Source organism: Oncorhynchus kisutch, linkage group LG12, assembly GCF_002021735.2.
Source record: "Oncorhynchus kisutch isolate 150728-3 linkage group LG12, Okis_V2, whole genome shotgun sequence".
NCBI classification, from domain to species: Eukaryota; Metazoa; Chordata; class Actinopteri; order Salmoniformes; family Salmonidae; genus Oncorhynchus; species Oncorhynchus kisutch.
This window is the reverse complement of record NC_034185.2, coordinates 27,650,851-27,675,232: the sequence shown is the minus strand read 5'-3', so window position 1 is coordinate 27,675,232 and position 24,382 is coordinate 27,650,851. Positions and strand designations below refer to the sequence as shown.

The window sequence follows — 24,382 nt, the reverse complement described above, 5'->3', positions numbered from 1 at the left end:
TGGGAAATTATATGCTTGCAATAACATTTTCCATAGCATTTTATTTACATTAACATAGCCTACATACAACAGTCTATGGTTCAATGCCTTAATACTCAAGACAATATTCAACGATTATTCATTTGTTTGACCTTTTCCCCCAGTTTGAAACAATAGGTGAAATAAGCCAAATGTGCATTTTAACTAAGAATCCTGTAAGGCAAGCTACTGACCACAGTCCCTTACATGAAGATTAAAGAATACAATTGCATAGTTTTAAACAGTCTAACAATATAAAATGTTGAAAAAAATACATGTTTGTTTTGATCTTCTATCGAAGAGGGGGGGGGATTACCCACCACGCGTGACGTCAGCAGAGGCAGAGACCACTAGTTTCTTCTTCACCAGTCTTCTCCATGTTCATCATCATCAGTGGCACATTCGTTATAGCCGAGGATAGAGCACCATCCAGGGGTAGGGCAGCCGAACCGAGTCCCTGCGGTAGTCATGGCAGCGCCGTTAGCCCACTTCGATGAAGACTGGCAGGATTTCAACGAATTCAAGGCGGCCTCAGGGTCGCCAAACCGACTGGACCAGCTGAACTCCTCGAACGTGGCTGACACGGGCCTGGTGGAGGATTTCTCGGACATCGACAACAGCTTCTCGGGGGAGATATGTAGCTTCAAATCAATGGAGGACCTTGTCCACGACTTCGATGAGAAGCTGACAGTTTGCTTCCGAAATTACAACACTGAAACTGAAAACATAGCCCCCATTAAACCTATCACAGAAGATAATTTCCTCAAGGACGACGAGTGAGTGTGAATTGTTTGCTACTTTAGCATTGTTAACCTATAATTTGAAATCTGTTTGCTAAACTAGTTAGTTAGCCCACCATTGCTAAGGTTAGCCTACTGCTAGCTAGCCATTTAACCAACAGGGTTGTTCGCTAGATAGCCACGGTTGTGTTGAATGCACGTGATACAAAGGTAACTTAAGACAATCAGGACTTCAAAACCAGTCTTCAAGAGGTTACATTTGTATATTGTTTCTAGCGCTTAGCTATAACACTAACTGACCTGTGTTTTCAATGTAGCTAGCGACCCAACTTTAGTTTGTAAACAACTTGATATTAGCATTGCAAATCAAAATCAAATCAAATGTATTTGTCACATACACATGGTTAGCAGATGTCAATGCGAGGGTAGCGAAATGCTTGTGCTTCTAGTTCCGACAATGCAGTGATTTCCTAAACAGTCCCTCCTTTCACATAAGTGACTTCAAAATATTAGACTACCGTGTGTCTCGTGCATTAGCTATGTGCACTGCAATTCGTTTTCACCATTCCGGCACTGTAGTTAGTTAGTATACTGACTTTAAAGTTATCTGAGTCTGTCCAAACTCAGGACAGACGGGAGTCTGGGCTGTTCTCTATTGACGCACTGCTGATGAACCACATCGTGACATTTTAAATAATTGCAAACACATACATCGAGGTACATTTTTTTATGGTTATTGAAAGGGCACACTTCAGCTCAGATTATGTGATGGACAGCGTTTTTAAAACCAGTGATCTGTAGAGGACATCTAAGCTCAACCCTCCTCTTCACCCCTCAACTTGCTCTATACACGCACACACAGCCTACCGAGATCGTGTCTTTTGATATTGGCAGCCTTGTACGTTGCCCTTGAGTCAGGTCCAAAGAATCTTGAGGGAAACACTGTACCCTTTTACAATAAAATGTGCTCCCATATGTAGGCCTAAACTAAACAGTCCCTGTTTTAGAATATTATGAACCAGGTGAGTCGAGCCCTGAATGCTGATTTGTCTGAAATACGTGGTATATCAGACCATATACCATGGGTATGACAAATTTGTTTTTACTGTTCTAATTACATTGGTAACCAGTTTATAATAGCAATAAGGCACCTCCGGGTTTGTGGTATGGCCAATATACCACGGCAAAGGGCTGTATCCAGGCACTCCGGGATGCGTTGTGTAAGAACAGCCCTTAGCCATGGTATATTGGCCATATACCACACCCCCTCGGGCCTTATTGCTTAAGTAACACATGCTATAACAAAGGTATCTTGGCTATCACTATAATAAAGACTTGTGGAGATGGCAGAGGATCTGTTAGCCTGTGATGTTGGTCTATCTATGACTCATCAGCATGCCCCGACTACAGTACAGCCAGTGTCATCTCCCTAAAATGGTCTCCTGAGCTGTCTCACTCAATACAGATACAACCATGGCGATGTCAGCTCGGTCATAATATCAATTTCCAGGGAAAGAGCAAATTGAATTCACGCATAAATACACACACACACCGAGAGAGAACATGTATACACAGTACACACAGACCTAGTTTTGCAATGCCACTATTAGGACCAGGGTGAGGAGGATGAGTGTGAGGGAAGTGGAGGGGGGAGTTTGGACAGAAAGAGCAGTGCACTGAGGGCAGCGGAGTCCTTTCATGAGTGACTGCCCATTTGGAGGACATGCCTTGCCTCCTAACTAGCTCTGTAGTTGGCTAATGGCCTAGCTCCATGCAGAGACACACAGTGAGGATGACAGGAAGACTGGAAGGAGTGTGTGTGTTTTATATTCCCTAATATGCTTTTGGGGAAAGTTTCAGGATCAACTTCCTAGGAGAACTACTCATGAAGCTACATAGACCCACTGGCCACAGAGAGGCTTGTTTATCACTAGCCACTTTAAACAATGCTACTTAATCTAATGTTTACATACATAATACATGTACCACTAGCCACTTTAAACTATGCCACTTTGTTTACATACCCTACATTACTCATCTCATATGTATATACTGTACTCGATACCATCTATTGCATCTTGCCTATGCCGTTCGGTACCATCATGTACATATTCTTTATCACTTTACACTTGGGTGTATAAGGTAGTAGTTTTGGAATTGTCAGGTTAGATTACTCGTTGGTTGTTACTGCATTGTCGAAACGAGAAGCACAAGCATTTCGCTACACTCGCATTAACAGTGCTAACCAAATACATTTGATTTTGTTTTATGCGGGGTGTGTGCATTGTTGAGAATAGCAATGCCACGATCAAAGGGGGACACCGACACGGGGCCAAAGCGGTTCCTGCCGGCATTGCCCCATTTTTTTAGGGAACCTATCCCAAAACTGTATGTTGTTAATGGTAATAATGCTGTGTTAGTGAGAAAGCAAGCGGGAGGGAGAGAGTGGGGTTAAGCGAATAACACATGTCTGTCTATTCATTGGAGTGTGTGGGCAGCAATCTCTCTGATGCAAAGCCTTTCTGACGCGTGGGTTCACAATGCCCATCCTCACATTGCTCGAAGCAGTCAGGGCCAGACAGACGCACACACACACTCATACTCTCATGTATCTTACGCATGCTCACTCCAATCGTGTAGCGGTATCTATGTACAAAATGGAAGTAAGGTCCATGAAAATCTATTCTGTATTTTCTTGTAGCGTAAAGCAGTGCCCTTTTATAAGAAAAGACTTGGACAATACATTTGGCATTGAGAAATGCTAGATTCCTGTGCTGTTAGCAGCGAGCAGAGAGATGCAAGCTGTATCAAAGACAGAGACAAGTGGTGTGTGGGTGGCTGGTGAGAAAAGAGGATGACAAACTACTGCCAACTAATGATGTGTCAGTGTGGAAAGTTTTTTTGTTTTTGTGCTGTGAATGAAAATGTTCTCTTTCTTCCTCTTTCTTTCTCCCTTCCTCGTTTCTCACCCTCTTTTGACCTCACATTGTTCTCCATTAATTCTCCCCTACTTACTCTTCTCTTGTCACCCTCTCATTCTCTTCATTCCCCTCACCATATTCCTCTTTCACTGTTCTTTCCCCTCTCTCCCTCCCTCAGCGTGTGGAATGCTCTCACCGATAACTACGGCAATGTGATGCCAGTGGACTGGAAGACCTCTCACATTCGCTCCCTGCATCTCCCCACTCTCAATCTCTGTGAGCAGGGGGTAAGACACACACACATACACGGTCTGCACCTGCTAGGGCTTAAATATATGGCTTAAAAATCATATCTAGATTTTTGTTTAATCAATATTTAATTTCATTTAACCTTTTATTTAACCAGGAAGGGCTCATTGAGATTAAAATCTATTTTTCAAGAGCGACCTGGCCAAGATAGGCAGCATCAAGTCATTAGAAAAAAATTACAGACAGACAATGGGGAAAAACTACAAGTAATCTAGTAAAAACCATTGAATTCACAAGAGTATAAAACAGCTAATTAAAAACATTGACAGGTCAGGGAATCAGCCTCAAAATCCTTCATCAGTGATTTAAAAACACCAATCGGGACAAGTTCTTCCAGTTTAAAAGTATTTTGTAAGGTGTTCCAAGACGATGGCGCAGAGTACATAAAAGCCCTTTTACCAAATTATTAAAAAGCAGTTTGCATGTTCTGGAAAGCTTTTGTAAGAGACGAGGCACAACAGTAAATAACAGTATCATCAGCATAAAAATTTAGTTGTGCATTTTTGGACATTTTTGTCTAAATCATTTATATAAATAGTGAATAAGAGAGGACCAAGTACAGAGCCTTGGGGCACACCAAGACAGACAATTTATCAGACATAAGCCCATCAAATTGAGTGCACTGAGTTCTACCAGACCGATAGTTAGCAAACCATGCAACTGCATGCTCCGAAAGACCTACACTCGACAATCTCTGCCTTAGTATAGCATGATCAACTGTATCAAAAGCCTTAGCGAGATCAATAAAAAGTGCCGTTTTTTGTCAATGGCTTCAGTGATATCATTTAAAACCTTCATGGCTGCTGTAATTGTGCTATGCTTCTTCCTGAAGCCCGATTGGTACATTGATAAAATAGAGCTAGTAAATAAAAAACTATTTTGGCTGTTCACTTACAAGGGTTTCAAGTATTTTCACCAGGGGTTACAGCTTTGAGATTGGCCTATAATTATTTAAGAGTTGGATCTCCCCCTTTTTTAAAAGTGGTAGGACAAATGTTGATTTCCAGATCTTTGATTAAAATATATATATACATCTCGATTAAAATATATATATATTTTTTTTCTTCTAAAAAGCTTTGTTGTACTATTGTTAAGGGTCAAATACACTGCATTTCAAACAGTCAGCAATAATGTAATGAATTGAAGGCTTGTGAAATTGTACCTAGGATTAATATAAGCCTTTTACAACTACAGGACCCACTAATAATGTCACCTGCTTTTTTTCAATGATCAATGATCTGGCATTCAAGTCTATGAAAATTCCTTTTTGTTACAAATTTGACCAGAACCATACATGATGCACATTCACTAATAATGACTTATTGTAGCAGGCATTTTGAATACATTTTCTATGTCTCATAAACCATCTCTCAAGCACAAGCCTACATGCTAGTGACTAGCCAGCTAAGTTTTATATTTCAAATGTAGCCAACTTGGATCTATTTTCTAGCTAACAAGGTAGGACAGTTGAAATGTTATGAACACACCCTTCTGTCTCCAACTGTTTGAACAGCATGCTGGCCTGTCCACTTTGTTCAGATGTTGAAATCAAGTTGCCTACCTTATTTCTCAGAACGAGATGACAATTCCTTATAGAATTGTTTTATGCTTATTACAGATTTATAAAACACAGAATAGACAGCTAGTATAAGTCTTTGTCTAAAATGCTGCTAGTGGTACGTGTTAACGCAATGCCACACACAACAAACTGAGCATACATTTCCCAAATCAATGTTTATTGATATTCCTGTTTTAGTAGTGTCTGCTCTGTATGCAATATAAGGAGTAGAGACATAAAAGGGATATAGTTAGAGAGGGTTACTTCTCTATTACAGTAAAATAATGTCTCAATGTGTTTTGGTGACCATATGACCCATTCTGTTGGACCAAACCTCAACTACAAATTGTGAGTTGAACCCGCTTGTCAGAGCGGAACAAGGGATCTCTCATTTTTGGAGGGGCTTGGCGTGTGTATAAATGGGAAGGTGTGCTGCGCAGAAGCAGACAAGACCAAAAAGACACTGTGAGAACACGTGGACATAAACACTCATAAAAATGAAAAATACAGGCATTTGGAATATCATACTAGAACAAATGTTATATATATATATATATACAGTGCCTTGCGAAAGTATTTGGCCCCCTTGAACTTTGCGACCTTTTGCCACATTTCAGGCTTCAAACATAAAGATATAAAACTGTATTTTTTTGTGAAGAATCAACAAGTGGGACACAATCATGAAGTGGAACGACATTTATTGGATATTTCAAACTTTTTTAACAAACAAAAACTGAAAAATTGGGCGTGCAAAATTATTCAGCCCCTTTACTTTCAGTGCAGCAAACTCTCTCCAGAAGTTCAGTGAGGATCTCTGAATGATCCAATGTTGACCTAAATGACTAATGATGATAAATACAATCCACCTGTGTGTAATCAAGTCTTCGTATAAATGCACCTGCACTGTGATAGTCTCAGAGGTCCGTTAAAAGCACAGAGAGCATCATGAAGAACAAGGAACACACCAGGCAGGTCCGAGATACTGTTGTGAAGAAGTTTAAAGCCGGATTTGGATACAAAAAGATTTCCCAAGCTTTAAACATCCCAAGCAGCACTGTGCAAGCGATAATATTGAAATGGAAGGAGTATCAGACCACTGCAAATCTACCAAGACCTGGCCGTCCATCTAAACTTTCAGCTCATACAAGGAGAAGACTGATCAAAGATGTAGCCAAGAGGCCCATGATCACTCTGGATGAACTGCAGAGATCTACAGCTGAGGTGGGAGACTCTGTCCATAGGACAACAATCAGCAATATTGCACAAATCTGGCCTTTATGGAAGAGTGGCAAGCAGAAAGCCATTTCTTAAAGATATCCATAAAATGTGTCGTTTAAAGTTTGCCACAAGCCACCTGGGAGACACACCAAACATGTGGAAGAAGGTGCTCTGGTCAGATGAAACCAAAATTGAACTTTTTGGCAACAATGCAAAACGTTATGTTTGGCGTAAAAGCAACACAGCTCATCACCCTGAACACACCATCCCCACTGTCAAACATGGTGGTGGCAGCATCATGGTTTGGGCCTGCTTTTCTTCAGTGGGGACAGGGAAGATAGTTAAAATTGATGGGAAGATGGATGGAGCCAAATACAGGACCATTCTGGAAGAGAACCTGATGGAGTCTGCAAAAGACCTGAGACTGGGACGGAGATGTGTCTTCCAACAAGACAATGATCCAAAACCTAAAGCAAAATCTACAATGGAATGGTTCAAAAATAAACATATCCAGGTGTTAGAATGGCCAAGTCAAAGTCCAGACCTGTATCCAATCGAGAAACTGTGGAAAGAACTGAAAACTGCTGTTCACAAATGCTCTCCATCCAACCTCACTGAGCTCGAGCTGTTTTGCAAGGAGGAATGGGAAAACATTTCAGTCTCTCGATGTGCAAAACTGATAGAGACATACCCCAAGCGACTTACAGCTGTAATCGCAGCAAAAGGTGGCGCTACAAAGTATTAACTTAAGGGGGCTGAATAATTTTGCACGCCCAATTTTTCAGTTTTTGATTTGTTAAAAAAGTTTGAAATATCCAATAAATGTCGTTCCACTTCATGATTGTGTCCCACTTGTTGTTGATTCTTCACAAAAAAATACAGTTTTATATCTTTATGTTTGAAGCCTGAAATGTGGCAAAAGGTCGCAAAGTTCAAGGGGGCCGAATACTTTCGCAAGGCACTGTGTGTGTATATATATATATATATATATCGCCCTAGCACCTCCCCACCAAGCTGACTGCATCTCCCTTTTTTGCGTTCTCTCTGTTTCTCTGCTCCCTCTCTCTGTGATGGACAGAAGCTGGACAACATGCCTCTTGACCTGTCTGATGATGATGAGGAGCTGAGGGAACAGATGGACATGCACTCCATCATCGTGTCCTGCGTCAACGACGAGCCACTCTTCACCGTCGAGCAGGTACACACACACACTCGCTCTCTCTTTCTGTCACTTCTCAAATACACCTTACAGACACACACACTCCTACTTACAAAGCCACACCCGTAACACACAACCCTGTGTGTGTGTGTGTGTTTGTTTGTTGCAGGTGATCGAGGAGATTGAGGAGCTGATGGAGGAGTCTCCAGACCCAGAGGATGATGAGAGCCCGTCCCAGTCAGACCTGTCCATGCTCTCCCAAGACCTCAGCAACCTCAAACGCTCCAGCTCCAACACCAGCTATGAGGACCGTGAGTTACTCCTAACTCTCATCTAAATCCCTAACAACTAAAGTGTTAACAGCTCCTTGCAGCTACATTGCACAACCCGTACATGTATACAACTGAACAGCAGATACAGGCTCACAGTAGCATTGTTACATAATAGACGTTAGATACAACTGGACAGCAGATACAGGCTCACAGTAGCATTGTTATGTAATATACATTAGATACAACTGGACAGCAGATACAGGCTCACAGTAGCATTGTTACGAAATAGACATTAGATACAACTGGACAGCAGATACAGGCTCACAGTAGCATTGTTACGTAATAGACATTAGATACAACTGGACAGCAGATACAGGCTCACAGTAGCATTGTTACGTAATAGACGTTAGATACAACTGGACAGCAATTGCTGCATGTTTGTTATGTAACTTGTAAATGCACATCAAATCAAGACTTTAATGCCAACATTTGTGACTGACCTTTTAAGTGTATGTTAGTATGTGATACCCCCCCATGTGTAATGTGATTTGTCAAGCCCTGTTTAAGTGTGTGTTGGTATGTTCTGCGTCGTCTGTCAGGCCTGCATCGTCTGTCAGTCTCAGAGCTGAGCGAGGCCTTGGAGGAGGTGGAGACGGCCATCAGGCGCTACAGTGAGGAGCTGATCCAGGTCCTGGCTCTGAGGGACGAGCTGGACTTTGAGAAGGAGGTGAAGAACAGCTTCATCTCGCTGCTCATCGAAGTGCAGAACCGGCAGAAGGAGCACCGTGAGCTGCTCCGCCAGAAGAAGAAGTCCAGGCCCACAGGCAGTGCCCTGAGGGCAGACAGGACACACGTTCCTGGGACGGTGAGAGAGACGGATGCATACATAGTTTTGTATACATTGAAATCCATATAATGCATGTTGTAATGCAGACATGCGCGTATAGATATGTGTGTTGTGGACACTCCCTCATTCATAGACGCACCACAAGGGAAGATGCATGCACTGGAAACTGTGGGGGGGGGGCAAATGCACGGAAAAGCAACAAAACACCTTGCAGTGCTGTACTAACTCCTGCCACACTCACCCTGCAGACCCTGTTGGGTCTCTCTGCCCTTACGCTTTATTCTACAGTCAGCTATTTTCCAGCTAGTTCCTATGTACATGGTGACATTTTGACATGTCTTAGTAAATACCAGCTGAAAACAGGACTGTCAAATAAAACAACCTGGCGGTCTTACTTCACACTGTTGGACTTCCGTGTGGATAACCTTTCCTTTTCAGAACCTAAAACGAAAGAGGGTTGAATCCAGCTCTTATACCCCTCTCCTGCTCTCTGGAGTGCTCATGTCTTTTTGGATGGTTTCTCATTCTTTGGTAGTTTTATCTCTCTCTCCCTCCTTCCGCTTCCTCCTTCTAGCTCTTCACTATGGAGGGACTCTCCACTGTCATTCAGAACGGCCTCCGTCAAACTTTCGGCAGCACAGGAGGGGACAAACAGGTGCCCCTCTCTCTCTCTCTAGCTACCCATCCTCTTTTTTTCAGTTTTTTTCTCTACAGCTTTTGCTGCTACTATGTTTTCACCATGTCCTCTTTATTTGACCATCTTTCTTTTTCACTTTTTCCATCAAACTATTTCTTAAGCCCTCTGCTGTCTTATCCTCTGGCTCATTCTATGTCCATCAAATACAAATGAAGCATTTCTGCTTCTCTGCTTTCATATCCTTCTCTTTTTGTGTCTCTTTTTTTGTTTCCTATGATTTTCCTGTAATATATAATAATATATGCCATTTAGCAGACAGTTTTTTCCAAAGCAACTTAGTCATGCGTGCATACATTTTTACGTATGGGTGGTCCTGTTTGTTGAACTGAGAGTTCTGTCTTGAGATTGGCAGGAACTTGATGCTGAATCATCCAATAGTGTGCTCTTTATTTCCTGCAAACAAGCGTCCCCTTATTACTATGGGTGTGCTCGTGGGAAATGGGAAGTCGTAAGTCCGACATTGTGCTCACGTGCCTTTTTGAAGTCGGAACAATTCTTTAACCAATAAGATTGTACATTGCTAATAATAAAGTTAGCTAGCTTGTGTAACATTGACATATGGTCAAACTAGCTACATTCTCCATATTGATACGGTTGTAAATGTCAAACTGATTTGTTGACATCTCTTGGTTGAAAAGGTAAATGGTCAGTGGGGAAATGTCGCAACTCGGGTAACAACATATTCTGAGTTTCCCACTTGTAATTCTGACTTGGAGGGTCATTCAAGTGAAATTTCCCACTGGGTACTAGGAGCTTCCGATCAGTCGACCAATGACGCTCTCGCAAATAATCAGTTTCTTGATTTGGAACAAATGCAGGTATTGCCTAGCTACCCAAACTCCTTACTCTGGCCAAATGATACACCACGCCCACGGAAGTTAGTTTCTACTCCGCAATGAGTGTGGATCTGAATGTCTCCCTGACGATTTCTAGAATGCAAACACATTCTGATTGGTCCCAGAAACCGATGGGTTGGGCAAGAGCCAGAACACACGAGTTAAAGCTAGGTTTTGAAAATGTGTCATTGGCTTTGATACTCTGATTGGTTAGAGATGATCCAATCGCTGATGACTTTGTTTTGTACAACACCCCTCATTTTGACGTCACCACACACACGACTTTAACGATGGCAGTCTGACTGAAGTATGTAGCGAACGATAGAGCAGTGGAATAATTCATTTTGAGTAGTCCGGCAAATACAAATGGTGATGGTAAGGTTTTATACTCGAGTTCTTAAGTGGTTTGTAGTGTTGAAATATACTAGAGGTCGACCGATTATGGTTTTTCAACCCCGATACCGATTATTGGAGGATCCAAAAAAAAGCCGATACCGATTTAAATCGGCCAATTTTCTTTTTACATTTTTTAAAATTGTATTTATTTGTATTTATTTGTAATAATGACAATTACAACAATACTGAATGAACACTTTTAACTTAATATAATACATTAATAAAATCTATTTAGCCTCAAATAAATAATGAAACATGTTCAATTTGGTTTAAATAACCAAATTTAAGTAAAAGTGCAATATGTGCCATGTAAAAAAGCTAACGTTTGAGTTCCTTGCTCAGAACATGAGAACATATGAAAGCTGGTGGTTCCTTTTAACATGAGACTTCAATATTCCAAGGTAAGAGGTTTTAGGTTGTAGGTAATATAGTATTTATAGGACTATTTCTCTCTCTACCATTTGTATTTCATATACCTTTGACTATTGGATGTTCTTATAGGCACTTTAGTATTGCCAGTGTAACAGTATAGCTTCCGCCCCTCTCCTCGCCCCTACCTGGGCTCGAACCAGGAACACATCGACAACAGCCACACTCGAAGCAGCGTTACCCATCACTCCACAAAAGCTGCGGCCCTTGCAGAGCAAGGGGAATAACTGCTCCAAGTCTCAGAGCGAGTGATGTTTGAAACACTTAGCGCACACCCCGCTAACTAGCTAGCCATTTCACATCGGTTACACCAGCCATTAGGCTGATAGGCTTGAAGTCATAAACAGTGCTGTGCTTGCGAAGAGCTGCTGGCAAAGCGCACGAAAGTGCTGTTTGAATGAATGCTTACGCGCCTGCTGCTGCCAACCATCGCTCAGTCAGACTGCTCTCTCAAATATCATATCATAGACTTAATTATAACATAATAACACACAGAAATATGAGCCTTTGGTCATTAATATGGTCGAATACGGAAACAATCATTTCGAAAACAAAACGTTTATTATTTCAGTGAAATACGGAACCGTTCGGTATTTTATCTAACGGGTGGCATCCCTAAGTCTAAATATAATTGTTACATTGTACAACCTTCAATATTATGTACAATTCTGGCAAATTAGTTCGCAATGAGCCAGGCGGCCCAAACTGTTGCATATACCCTGACTCTGCGTGCAATGAACGCAAGAGAAGTGGCACAATTTCACCTGGTTAATATTGCTTGCTAACCTGGATTTCTTTTAGCTAAATATGCAGGTTTAAAAAGATATACTTCTGTGTATTGATTTTAAGAAAGGCATTGGTGTTTATGGTTAGGTACAGTCGTGCAACGATTGTGCTTTTTTCGCAAATGCGCTGTTGTTAAATCATCCCCCAGCGTTGCAACGCAGGACATGCTAGATAACTACACATGATTGATGATATTACTAGTTTAACTAGTGATTATGATTTATTGATAGTTTTTTTTACAAGATAAGTTTAATGCTAGCTAGCATCTTACCTTGGCTTCTACTGCATTTGCGTAACAGGCAGGCTCCTCGTGGAGTGCAATGAGAGGCAGGTGGTTAGAGCGTTGGACTAGTTAACCGTAAGGTTGCAAGATTGAATCCCAGAGCTGACAAGGTGAAAATCTGTCATTCTGCCCCTGAACGAGGCAGTTAACACACCGCTCCTAGGCCATCATTGAAAATAAGAATGTGTCCTTAACTGACTTGCCTAGTTAAATAAAGATTAAATAAAGGTGTAAAAAAATAAAAATAAAAGAATCTGCAAAATCGCCATCCAAAAATACAGATTTCCGATTGTTATGAAAACTTGAAATCAGCCCTAATTAATTGGCCATTCCGATTTAATCGGTCGACCTCTAAAATATACATTAAGTGGCCAGCTTATTAGGTACACCCATATATTACTGGGTCCCACCCCCTTTGCCTCCAGAACAGCCTAAATTCTTCAGGGCATGGATTCTACAAGGTGTGGCGTTCAATTGTTGCTCAATTGGTATCAAGGGACCTAACGTGTGCCAGGAAAACATTCCCCACACCATTACACCAACACCACCAGCCTGTACCGTTGACACCAGGCAGGATGCGGCCGTGGCCTCGTGCTGCTTACGCCAAATCCGGACTCTTCCATCAGCAAGACGCAACAAAAAACGGGATTTGTCAGACCGGGTGATGTTTTTCCACTCCTCAATTGTCCAATGTTTTGTGATCGTGCACCCACTCGGGCTGCTGCAATAAACCATCCAAGACGAGGATCGGCGAGTTGTGCGTCCCGAGATGCTGTTCTGCATCTCCCTACAAACTGTGAAAAGCCCAGGAGGCTGGCCGTTTCTGAAGTACTGGAACCAGTGTCTTGTACTCCCTCCCTCTCGTTCTGTGTTTGTGACGTGTTTCTCTCTCTCTCTCTCTCAGTATCTGACCACAGTTATCCCCTATGAGAAGAAGGCTGGTTCCCCCTCTGTGGAAGACCTTCAGATCCTCACCAAGAGTGAGTACTGCTCGCAAACCACACTTGCCTGTCAACTAGCAAGTCCCCATGAAAGTTGAACTGTAATGCCAGAATAGCAGCGTTATAACCATAATATTCACTCCCAAATCACTTTTGTGCTCTTCCCTGCAGTTTTGCATGCCATGAGGGAGGACAGTGAGAAGGTACCCAGCCTCCTAACAGACTACATCCTCAAAGGTACTCATTCTCTACCAGTTACAAAACTCTTACTCCCATTCAAAAGACCACACACGGCGATGTACATTCTCAAAGGTACTCTATTCCTTTGAGAAAATATTACTCCCATTCAAAACAGCGCTTTTGTCCAGATTGACTGTCTTACTACCACCTAGTGCCCGAGAAAGTTACTCGGGCACAAGGGTTAGGACATTTTGTTAGGAGGGTCTACTTCCAGTGTGTTCTTTGTTCCCTGAAGTGTGTCATACTAGGCCTGCAAGGTTGTTCTGAGCCTTCCATCTTGACCTTTACCCTCCTTGTCTTTCGTCTCTGCTGCGCTGCTCTCTCGCTAGCTCTGGTATGAGAGGGCTGGACGTGGAGGTTTGTGAGGCACACAGACTCACACAATCATGGACACATGTATATATACATACACACGCAAAGTGTCAAGAGCCCCCTCACACACCTCCTTCCAGACGACACCCTTCAATGGGTTTGTGCTGTATACTCTGCCGTGCTTGTGACTATGGTGTACACTCACTTACCCTCTGTCTTACACGCACTCCCTCCTAGACTCACACACACTCTTGCTCACTCCCACTTCCCGCCAAGCTTTTAGCACTATAGACCTGTTCTCGTGAGTGCTGTCCTGTTCACCTAAGTGAGTCCCTCTCTTCTTTCTCTTTCACAAACCTCTCATCCCTTAGTGGCTCTCCTCCCTGTGCGATGAATCCTCTTTTACGCACATATTTTCATTTGGTGGATCATTTATTGGTTGACAGCTGTTTTCTGTGTATTCTTGTCGCTGCAGTACTGTGTCCCACATAGACCTAGTGGAGGAGCCCCCTGTTCTAGAACATTCTGACGGAACACTTAGGAGCTGCAGATTTCTGGAACATACCAATGGAAGGAGAGCCCCCCACCCCTCTAAGGTGGCCTCTTCCTGTTGGAGTCGTCGCCCTCCCGCCACCTCTTTTCCCTCGACTTATAAGATTCACATTGTAATACCTGATGCTTTACCTTACCTTTTTACATGTAATTTTTAAGTGTGTTTTAATGTTCTAATGCTATAATCTCACATTTGTTTTGTCTTCTCTGCATGTTAGTGTCTCTGTTAGCCTGTTGGCAGTATTACTCTCTATTGTCTAAAGTGTCTTTCTGTACTTATTTTCTATCCTCTGTTTGCACTAATGTAAAAGAACTTGAGAGGGGAAACTAATTCCTGTCTCTACATTCACCAGTCTGTCTTTTCACATCATTAAGAAATAGGGTGAGGAGACAAGGAGAAGTCACTTGACCACTGGAATGCGTCTTTCCTCTGTTAGACTGGCCAATGCCCTCTGACTGGGCTATGTATATAGGAGGGATGGGGAAATAAGGCTTCTTGAACCTCTATGGGTGGGATCAGTCATGGAGTCCAATGGGAGCGCTCCACTTTAACAGAGAGATCCTATGGATCAGAGTAATTAATGATTGACAGACATGGTATTAGTGGGATTCAGAATCTCTTGTACATTTCACAAACCCTGTCAGTTTGTCTTTGCATGCTGGTACATAGGATTAGGGAGCTACACTAGTGGCATGTTATAAATCATTATTTTGTATACTACAATGGGGAAATTGCACAAATAGAACATGTATTTTTAATTGATAACTTCTCGAAAAAGGGAAAAAATAATGACACAAGTTAGTTAGAAGGTAACCTGAAAGAACAAGCTTGTACAGCTTTTTATTTTTCTGTCGTTTTAGAGAAATTAGTGACTTTTTGCTGCCAGTAGTGTGGCCACTGATGACATCACCATTCTTATGTAAACAATAGCTGTCAACCTCTGACCCCTCCTAGTGACATGTTACATTATGACCCTGTAAACTTGCCTGCCTCATACCTCACCTCTTAGTATGGTACTGAAAGTTCAGGGTTATTTGAGTATTTCAGTGGATATAACACTAATATTAGGATGTTGAAATAATGGTGTAATTGCTGTGAGTTGATCCTACCATGTTGTTTTTAAAACCAATAACTCTTTGATGTTGTGTTGAGGATCAAGTGATGACGTAATCAGTCGGTGATCTGTTCTTGTCTAGTGGATGTAGCAACAGTAGTAGAAAACTAAATCGTTGTATGTACTTATGGAGACAATGTAACGGAGGTAGGGAGGTTTCTGTTCAAAGACCGGAGAGATCCTTCAAACACCAACATTTCTATAGACCTCTTGTCTACATCCACAACCGCCAACCTTCACCAGCACTATCTGTCATGGCAACGCTATGCTTGGTACCCCACAAACCTGTCAAATCGTCAGCAGGTAACTAAGCTCAGTGCACAATAATTGCAGTCGCTCACAAACCGATCGGGTCCAGTCTATCACTACTCTACACCAAGAGCAGTGGTGGCGATGTTGTTACTCTTTGTTTGGGGGGGTATGTTTTAACATTAGCACGCCCAGCGTCCTGCAGCTTGAGTAGCCATGTAGTATGTTTTGTCAGACCTAGGCCTGAGTAGTATGATGACATCAGTGATTGATAAGGCTACAGATAAGTATAGGCTAGAACCTGAAGACCTAGCCAAGTGGTTGTTGTAGCATCAGCTTGTAGCTCTATAGTAAAACTACTGTTGTAGTAACTGCTGGACAACGTATTTAGGAGCCGCCTGACACCTATAGACAGCAACTAGACATCCCAGGTAAGAAGTCTACGGTAGTGCCAGTTCTGTCCTCGCTATTAGAAGTCGAATCATGGTGTCTAATGGAAGCTTTTCCCTGGATCAAAGTGTGACGAGGTAATGGGTTTCTGTTGAATGTCTCCGAAGGTAAATTAGTTTAGTACGGGAAGCCAGCAGACATCTAGGTACTGTACAGAATCACATGCAACTATCTTTCAATGGTAGCTAGCTTCAAAAGCATTCACAAGCCCTAGCATGTGCTGCATGCACTTTTACTTCAGATAAATCAAACGAATGGTAAGCAATAATGTCACACTAAAGGAATCCTTAGCATTGAACCACGTTGCAATGAGAAAGTTAAGCCGAACTGAAATGTATACTAGCTTGGGTGGGGTTTGGACTCCTTGAAACGAGTCAAATTGAGTAGTATAATTTGGGTTGTCTTGGAGCGGCACAGCGTTGTCACGGAGATCAGAGAAGGTTATTGACTCAGATGAAGCTCTGCCCCTCTCGTCGCCTGGTCCCTCTATTTTAGCAAACATATCAGCGTATATCCACACTTTATCTAGAGAATTATATTTATATAAACACAAGCAACAAAAAAGGCTGCCTTTGTAAATGCCTGAAATTTTGTATATATAATCTACTCATTTATTTTTAATGCACTATACTTCTTCCCCCATTTGGGGTTTTTATGTTTACATGTCTTGTCATGTGGTACTACAGTACATTAATTTATTCGGTAAATGTTTTTGTTTTGTAACCATAGTGGTACAAACTTTTTGGGCCAGAATTGCATCTGGATGGAGCTCATTTCAAATAAAATTATGATATGTTGACTTGGTATCATGCTATTGGTTTGTAGGGTGCATCCATGATCAAAAATTGGTATTAAATCACCTTTTTACTCATTTAAGTTACTATCAAAAATAAATTGGTCCACACTTTTATTAGATACAATCTGTACACAGAAATTGTGCAGCGACTTATCAAAAGGCATTCTTACATTCAGAGCAACAGCAAGTCAATATACACATATGTTTATATAAAATGAAAACACTGTTCTCTTTGTATTTTAGGTCAGTGTAGCTATAAGAAATCCCAAAACAAATTTCAATATAAATGGATGCCTTGATACTGCTCATTGAAACGAAATAGGGAAATGTTCTCAGTGAACCTATCTCTCTTATCAGTTCCTCTATCTCATCGGGAGTCTTCTCTTTCATGGTGACATTTCTGTCCCTGAATTATGACCAAATAGCCTGGCTTGCAAGACAAGTCCTTTTCTTGGATTATCTTCAGTTAGTCATATTTGGACTTTTATTTTTTATATTCCATTTTTTATTTAACCCAAGAGTGCTGTTTGGTAGGTCGGTTGCAGTCATAGTCAAATAGGATGTTATTAGTGAATGTCTATGGCTTGCTTTGTGTACCCATCCGACCTCCCTTTGTGAGGGGCTGCCCCTCCAGTCGACCTGTCTGACCTGACAAGGTGAGGGGTGGATTTCAAAGGACACAGCAGGTCACAGGTTAGTGTCGGTAAACATGGTGTGTTCCTTCCGCACCGTGCTGAAGCCTTTAATAGTGTCGACAAACTCCTCGTCCTCCATAAACTGGTGGATGATGGATGGAAAGAGGGAGGGGGAGAAAGGAGGAGTTAATAAACAAACAAAGAAACTTCCTCTAAGCAGGGCCTAGATTTCGGGGTGTCTCACCATCCCGCTGTCGTGGCCTTGAATGTGAGAGTCCCACACTTCCTCCTCCCCTGTCAGCGACTTCCTGTCCATCATCTGGCTCACGCTGCGCCGCAGAGAATTCTGGGAGTGGGCAGAGCCATGGATAGCGGACACGTGGAGGCTGGACACATTAAGGATACCCAGCTCACCCTCGGGAGGGGCGTCGCCACCTGCCCAAAACTTACTGTCCTCCACTCCCTTGGGGCACAGATAGGAGACAAGGCAGCAAGTTACTGTTGTTCAAAATAGACGTGTATGTGTCTGTGGGAGAATTTAAATTGCACACTCCTAGTGTCCTCTCCTCAAAACCCATTGGAGGAGAAGATCAGAGGGGAGTAACCGCTGGCTTTCTCATCTAATGGGTGTTGAGAAGGAGGAGAGAGGACACGGGGAGTATGCAATTGAGATTGTGCCTGCCTGGTCTCTAACCTCCAGGTGCATGGTGAACCCTTTGAGTGTAACACTGTTGGAGGAGCTTGTTGTGTTGGGCACCGTGTCAAACTGAGAGGAGAGAGAATGTGTTACAGAGCGAGACATTTGACACATATCTCATGTTTTCCACTGAGATAGTCCGAATATACCCCATCTGAGATAAAATATTCCACCATGTTGTATGCAAACTCATCTGAATAAAGTTAATTTCTATATGCTATGAAAGTGCATATAGTAGAATTAAAGTTGAATGACCCATCTCTTTCATAGGATGTTCCCACATACCCAGTTGGGCCGTCTCACCAGGTAGGAGTCGCTGGGGGGATACACGGCCATGGGGCTCCTCTTCTGCATGGACAGTGCCACCAGAGGGGGGCGCTCTCGAGTGAATGGGGTTCTTTTCAGGGCCTTGTGCAGGATGATCCCCAGAACGATAGCTAGAACCACCAGGGCTACCCCTGTCATCAGCACAATGAACCACAGCTCCCTGTAGAAAAGAGACCCGTCCCCGTTACCCCCCTCCGCCCGCTCCCCACGGGGAGGAGTGGGCTCCACCTGATCTAGAGGGGGAGAGGGACGGGTAAGAGGAACGGAGGAAACACAAGTGTACAGCAGTTGAACCTGTTTAATTGGGAATAATATCCAACTTGCTGTCTGATTCTTCAATTCTAAAGATGTCATGCACCCGCCACTATCACGTCTGGGACAAACCTACTCATCGTCTTTATATAGCTGTTTCTTTCTGTGTACTAATGGTCTCTTTATCAGTAAATGCCATTGTGTCCCAGGCTTACTCTGAGTTCTAGGGGCTACAGCTCAAGGTAATGGGCCCAAGTCAACCTTCTTTCTTAGAAAGGTGATCACACAGAGAGAGAGAGGAGATAACCAGGTAACTGGAGACGCACTTGTTGGCGTGGCCTATTTTCTATCCCTCTCTGATCGCACTCCTTCAGCAGCCTCTCTCATCCAACCATCTCTTACCGACCCACTGCTGTGATATTTCTGTCCTTTGTTTGCTAGCTCTCTGAACCAGAGTATTTGGGGTGTATTCACAGTGCAACATTTTTGTTTGACACCATACTTTCTATGCTCAATGACTAGAAGTGTTCTTAACTCCTGGTAGCATCAAACCCACATCTTTTTAAAACTACATTTCATCTGATATATGTTAGTTTAGATGATCACACCTAATGTAGACATCATGAAGGCAATGACAGTTGACAGGAAAAGAGAGACTAGAGGGAGGTATGAAGACAGGGAAAGAGAATAAGAGCAGGTTGACTGGCCAGTCCAGAGCCTCACCAGTGCTGGTGTCCGTGTTGTGGTGTGTGGCGGGGGCATAGACACCCCCTCTCCGTGAGGTGCATGTGATCAGGGGGGCAAGGACTGACCGACGGTAAGGGATCACACCTGTTGCCCCATCAATATTTCACACTGCTGTTTACCTTGGCTGATTCACACTCTGCAACACCCCACAAATGAGCGCAAATGTCTTCGGAAGGTTTGAAAAATCAAAGTACTCTGTTGTCTTGTCCACTCTGCTCCCCTGCAGTTTGGTATAGTGGTGTGGTCAGGATGCGGTCAGTGAAAAAGAGAGGCAATAGAGAGATGCAACTTCTGAGTGCTGTTAAGGTGTCCTCCTCACCTCAGAGATCTCCCATCAACCCCTGCTTCCCCCCAGCAGCGTCATGGCAACAGCCAGGTGTCAGGTATCAGCTTACCTTGAGAGGCAGGGTGACGGCCAGTCAGAGTACCGTGCCTCTCTAATACACGCATTTAACAGTAACTACCTAGATCTTGTTCCACCTCACTGGAAAAACAGTTGTAGTTGTAGTAGTAGTAGTAGTAGTAGTGTCTTTATGATTCACCGGAGTTGGCATGTTCTGGTGAAGGCCAATTTCACTTTGAAAGTCACTTTCAAAATGTCAACCCTGATCTGTATGGATTTCGAGGTGTGTTCCAAAATGAGAACTAAATGAATGGTAGTATTACATGGATGGGGCCTTGGCAGATGTAACACATCAGATCCAAGTCATAGGGACATTAATGCAGTGACGCCTGCACTGAATTATTTTGCCACATGGTGGTGCTAAGTAACAACTCAATATTACCTTATGGCCTGCTACTGTGCAGTACCTGCTCTGAGTCCTGTAGTATTCTGTGTTCCATTATGTCATGTGGAAGATTGTGGAACACATTGTCTTATTAGCTAAATGAAAAGAAGCCCACTAAAAGTACCGCACTAGACTATACATGAGAGAGAGATAAGAGATAAAGCTACCCTGTGAATTATGTAGATGCATATGAAAGCCTAAAACGTATTGTTTGCTGTTTGAAAAGGCTGAGACCACCGTGCAGGTGTTATGTTCTACTGACTTCCTTCTGGTGGCTTTGGTTGTTGATGGATCGTGGTCTGACTATAGTGGGAAAAGGCCCTTATATCAAACCAAAGCTCGTATTTAGATGGGAGGGAGCGCCGCTCATCCTTATAATACTCTAATCAGCATTCATACCTTGCCGGGATGATTAGGGACAATGGCTTTTTATTGTGGAAGTGATCTCATTGCAGAGTGGCAGAATCAGCCCTTTATACAGCCCATCTCCTCCAGACCCCATCCATCACAGGGTGTCTGGGAGACTGAGATGGTAGACACACACTAACTCATTTAGAGAGAGTGACATATAGGGATGTCACTCACAAGGTAACTCACTTAGGGTAGGTGATATATTGGGACGTCACTCGCCATCACTAACTCACTTAGAGGCAGCCGATGTGGCGAAACGTGTTGGATGCCCGACTTCCATCATGCCCCTTTTCAGCTTGAATGACTGGTAAATAAACCGATGGATGATTTTTGGGGAGATGTTGGCTACACTCATCCATCCATCTAGAGTATGCTCTGTGCAATTAGTCTTACGACTGACACTTTGACCCGACGCCACCCTCCTCTCCTGGGGCCTCAGTTATCAGCCGTGCGTAGGGTACTCGGGGGTAACTAGCCCCCCCTAAGAACAATGTTTAATTGCTGACACAAAAAAAGCTAAGAAAATTGGAAAGAAAATGAATATGTGGATGAAGGTCATGCTTAGGCGAATAAACTAAAGGGAAATAAATGGCTACAGTTTACATGGGGTAAAGCCCCAGTTACCGCGGTAGATGATTATGGCATAGGGTTTCACAGAAGTGTGTTAAAATCCATTGAATCAGTTTTATTTAGAAATGCTTTAGTAAGCAATACTTAAAAGCTAAGTCAGGTTGTCTTATTTTAATGATTTATATCAAATATGTGAAATGGTGTTGCACATGTTTTTCTGCAACTAGTCCGTTTGGTGGAAACACACCACTAGTAGGAAAATGCACATATTTTCTATATGCAGAGTTTTTCAGTCGCATATTGTAATTCGGTCGCATATTAGTCTAGCGGCCAGCTATCTTAAACTTGTAGTAATCGTGGTCGAATTACCGACCAGGGGCCCCCATAGATTATGTTAGTCACTCTCACTCAGATATCATATTAAAAACTGCAAACATTTCTCTCCGCCCCATGGCAAAATGTGTAGAATTGTCACGACCGTCGTATGAATAATTGGACCAAGGCGCAGCGTGAGTAGAGTTCCACATTTCAATGATAGTGACACTTCCAAAACAACAAAGATATAACGATTGTGAAATACGTAGCGCACATTAGCACTCAACCAAAAACAATATCCCACATAGCAGGTGGGGAAAAGGACACACTAAGTATGATCCCCAATTAGAGGTAATGAATATCAGCTGCCTCCAATTGGGAACCATACACACACACACCAACATAGAAATATAATACCTAGAAACCCTCCTAGTCACGACCTGACCTAAAACATCATGCAGAACCCAAAGGGCTCTCTATGGTCAGGGCGTGACAAGAATTGCAGCAAACGTGCTTTAAAACTGCAATATTTTCTCTAAACCCCATGACAAAATGTGTAGAATTGCAGGAAATTAACAACAAAAAAACTGTCTCTCCATTGTCAAGAGTGGATCCACTAAAATGTTTTGCTGTTATGGCCCCCAAAACACGTGACTGCATATGTGGGTAGAAGACATACGAGCCACTGCGAACCCTCATGAGAATTTAAGATTTTTAGTGCTCCCCACCCCCATGAAAGTTGCCCATCCCTGCTCTACAACAGTAAATCCATTTTTTGGACTTAACTTACTTACCACTTTTCCCATGTGATTTCCTCCTTCACAGACTCCATGAAACAATGACTTCTTCCTTAATATTTGGTCAAATTATACATTTTGTGTAGGCCTATGGTTTCCTAGAAATAAGGGGGGTCAACATACTACCCCTTTGGCTCAACTTACCCCAATCTACATGTTTTCATTGATAAATCAGACCCAAACTATATTTATCAGCTCCTGAAGGAGAACCACAACCCGGCCTGGAAAACGTCCTCCGTTCACCATTTATGGGAACAACGCCTTATTTGCTGTATGACTTGGAGGTGTTGGAACTGGGCCATGATAGTTGTTAAAAGAAAGCACACTGGAAGATGTGATCACATTTCTGTGGAGGTGTGGGCAGAATGTTTAAATTTTTTGCAGTGATTTTTTATTCAAAAATATGCTTGCCGCAATAGCAAGTGCCAAACACTGGATGCGCATTCTGCAAGATTGTTTGTTTATTGAACAATTTAAAAAATAAATGCTGCTTACAGTCCCCACTTCTATACAAAATGTGAATTGTTGTTCAATATTTGGTTTATCAATTCATGATTGTTTCTATTTCCTTCCTTGGTATAGAGCCCCACAGTGGAGGTTTCATAATACCCATAAAGCAAAGTGGTCAAACAGGGAAATGGTTCCAATCGTTTTTCCACCATTCATTTTTCCCATAGGGGATTTTATAAACACTTCAAATCAAGGCTGTGTTTCTATAAAAACCACCTTGTCCTAGAGAGATTTACATGGTTATCAAAACCTCACGCCAGGGTCAGCCTACACAACACACAGCCCTTATTTGAAGTGTTTCTAAAAGACGCTATGGGAAAAATGACTGGTAGAAAAACGTTTGGAACCATTTCCTTGTTTGACCGCTAGGTTATATGGGTATTATGACTCATACTGTGGTACTCTAAAGGCTCTGAAATTAAAACGGATATGATGTCAATCTCCTATCGCACCTATCGCAATACTGTAGCCTACCCATATGCTTGCAATACAGTTGATCAACCACTAGAAGATGTGCGTAGGCTAGATGTAATGAGTGCCAACTGTATTTGTGTAATAACCAGCAATTATATATTTATATTGAAAGCCATGTAGCTGTAGCGAATGCTTCCCATATTGACTCTGAACACAATCATTGAAAGGTTTGCCCTAGTCATCTGTACTCTGAAAAACCAACAACATTTATGATTGTAATTCTCCAATTTCTTTTTTTTGTAATAAACATCTATACTCATCCTTTTGAGTGTTGAGTTGTAATTAATTTAGTTACATTGTGCTGTATCAAAAGAATTAAAGCATACTGAGAATGTTTTTAACTAGCCAGCAGCATACCACCCTGCATACCACTGCTGGCTTGCTTCTGAAGCTAAGCAGGGTTGGTCCTGGTCAGTTCCTTAATGGGAGACCAGATGCTGCTGGAAGTGGTGTAGGAGGCACTCTTTCCTCTGGTCTAAAAAAAGTATCCCAGTGCCCCAGGGCAGTGATTGGGGACACTGCCCTGTGTAGGGTGCTGTCTTTTGGATGGGACGTTAAACGGGTGTCCTGACTCTCTGAGGTCATTAAAAGATCCCATGGCACTTATCGTAAGAGTAGGGGTGTTAACCCCGGTGTCCAAACCATCACGGTCACCTAATAATCCCCAGTTTACAATTGGCTCATTAATCCCACTCCTCTCCCCTGTAACTATTCCCCAGGTTGTGGCTGCAAATG

The 24,382-nt window shown here is 42.5% G+C and overlaps 1 protein-coding gene across 2 annotated transcripts; it reads left to right on the top strand.

Moving 5' to 3' along the window:
• The first annotated feature begins 344 nt into the window (after positions 1 to 344).
• Positions 345 to 23,908, top strand: LOC109900821 (fasciculation and elongation protein zeta-2). Of its 2 annotated transcripts, XM_031837315.1 has the most exons (9): positions 345 to 794; positions 3,858 to 3,966; positions 7,843 to 7,962; positions 8,093 to 8,234; positions 8,795 to 9,060; positions 9,617 to 9,697; positions 13,374 to 13,449; positions 13,582 to 13,647; positions 14,438 to 23,908. In XM_031837315.1, the coding sequence occupies exons 1-9, from the start codon at positions 487 to 489 to the stop codon at positions 14,452 to 14,454; spliced, it is 1,185 nt and encodes a 394-aa protein (XP_031693175.1). In that variant the 5' UTR covers positions 345 to 486; the 3' UTR covers positions 14,455 to 23,908. The 2 variants fall into 2 exon arrangements, with proteins under 2 accessions (XP_031693175.1, XP_020352245.1); XM_020496656.2 differs by lacking the exon at positions 9,617 to 9,697.
• Positions 23,909 to 24,382: the final 474 nt, after the last annotated feature.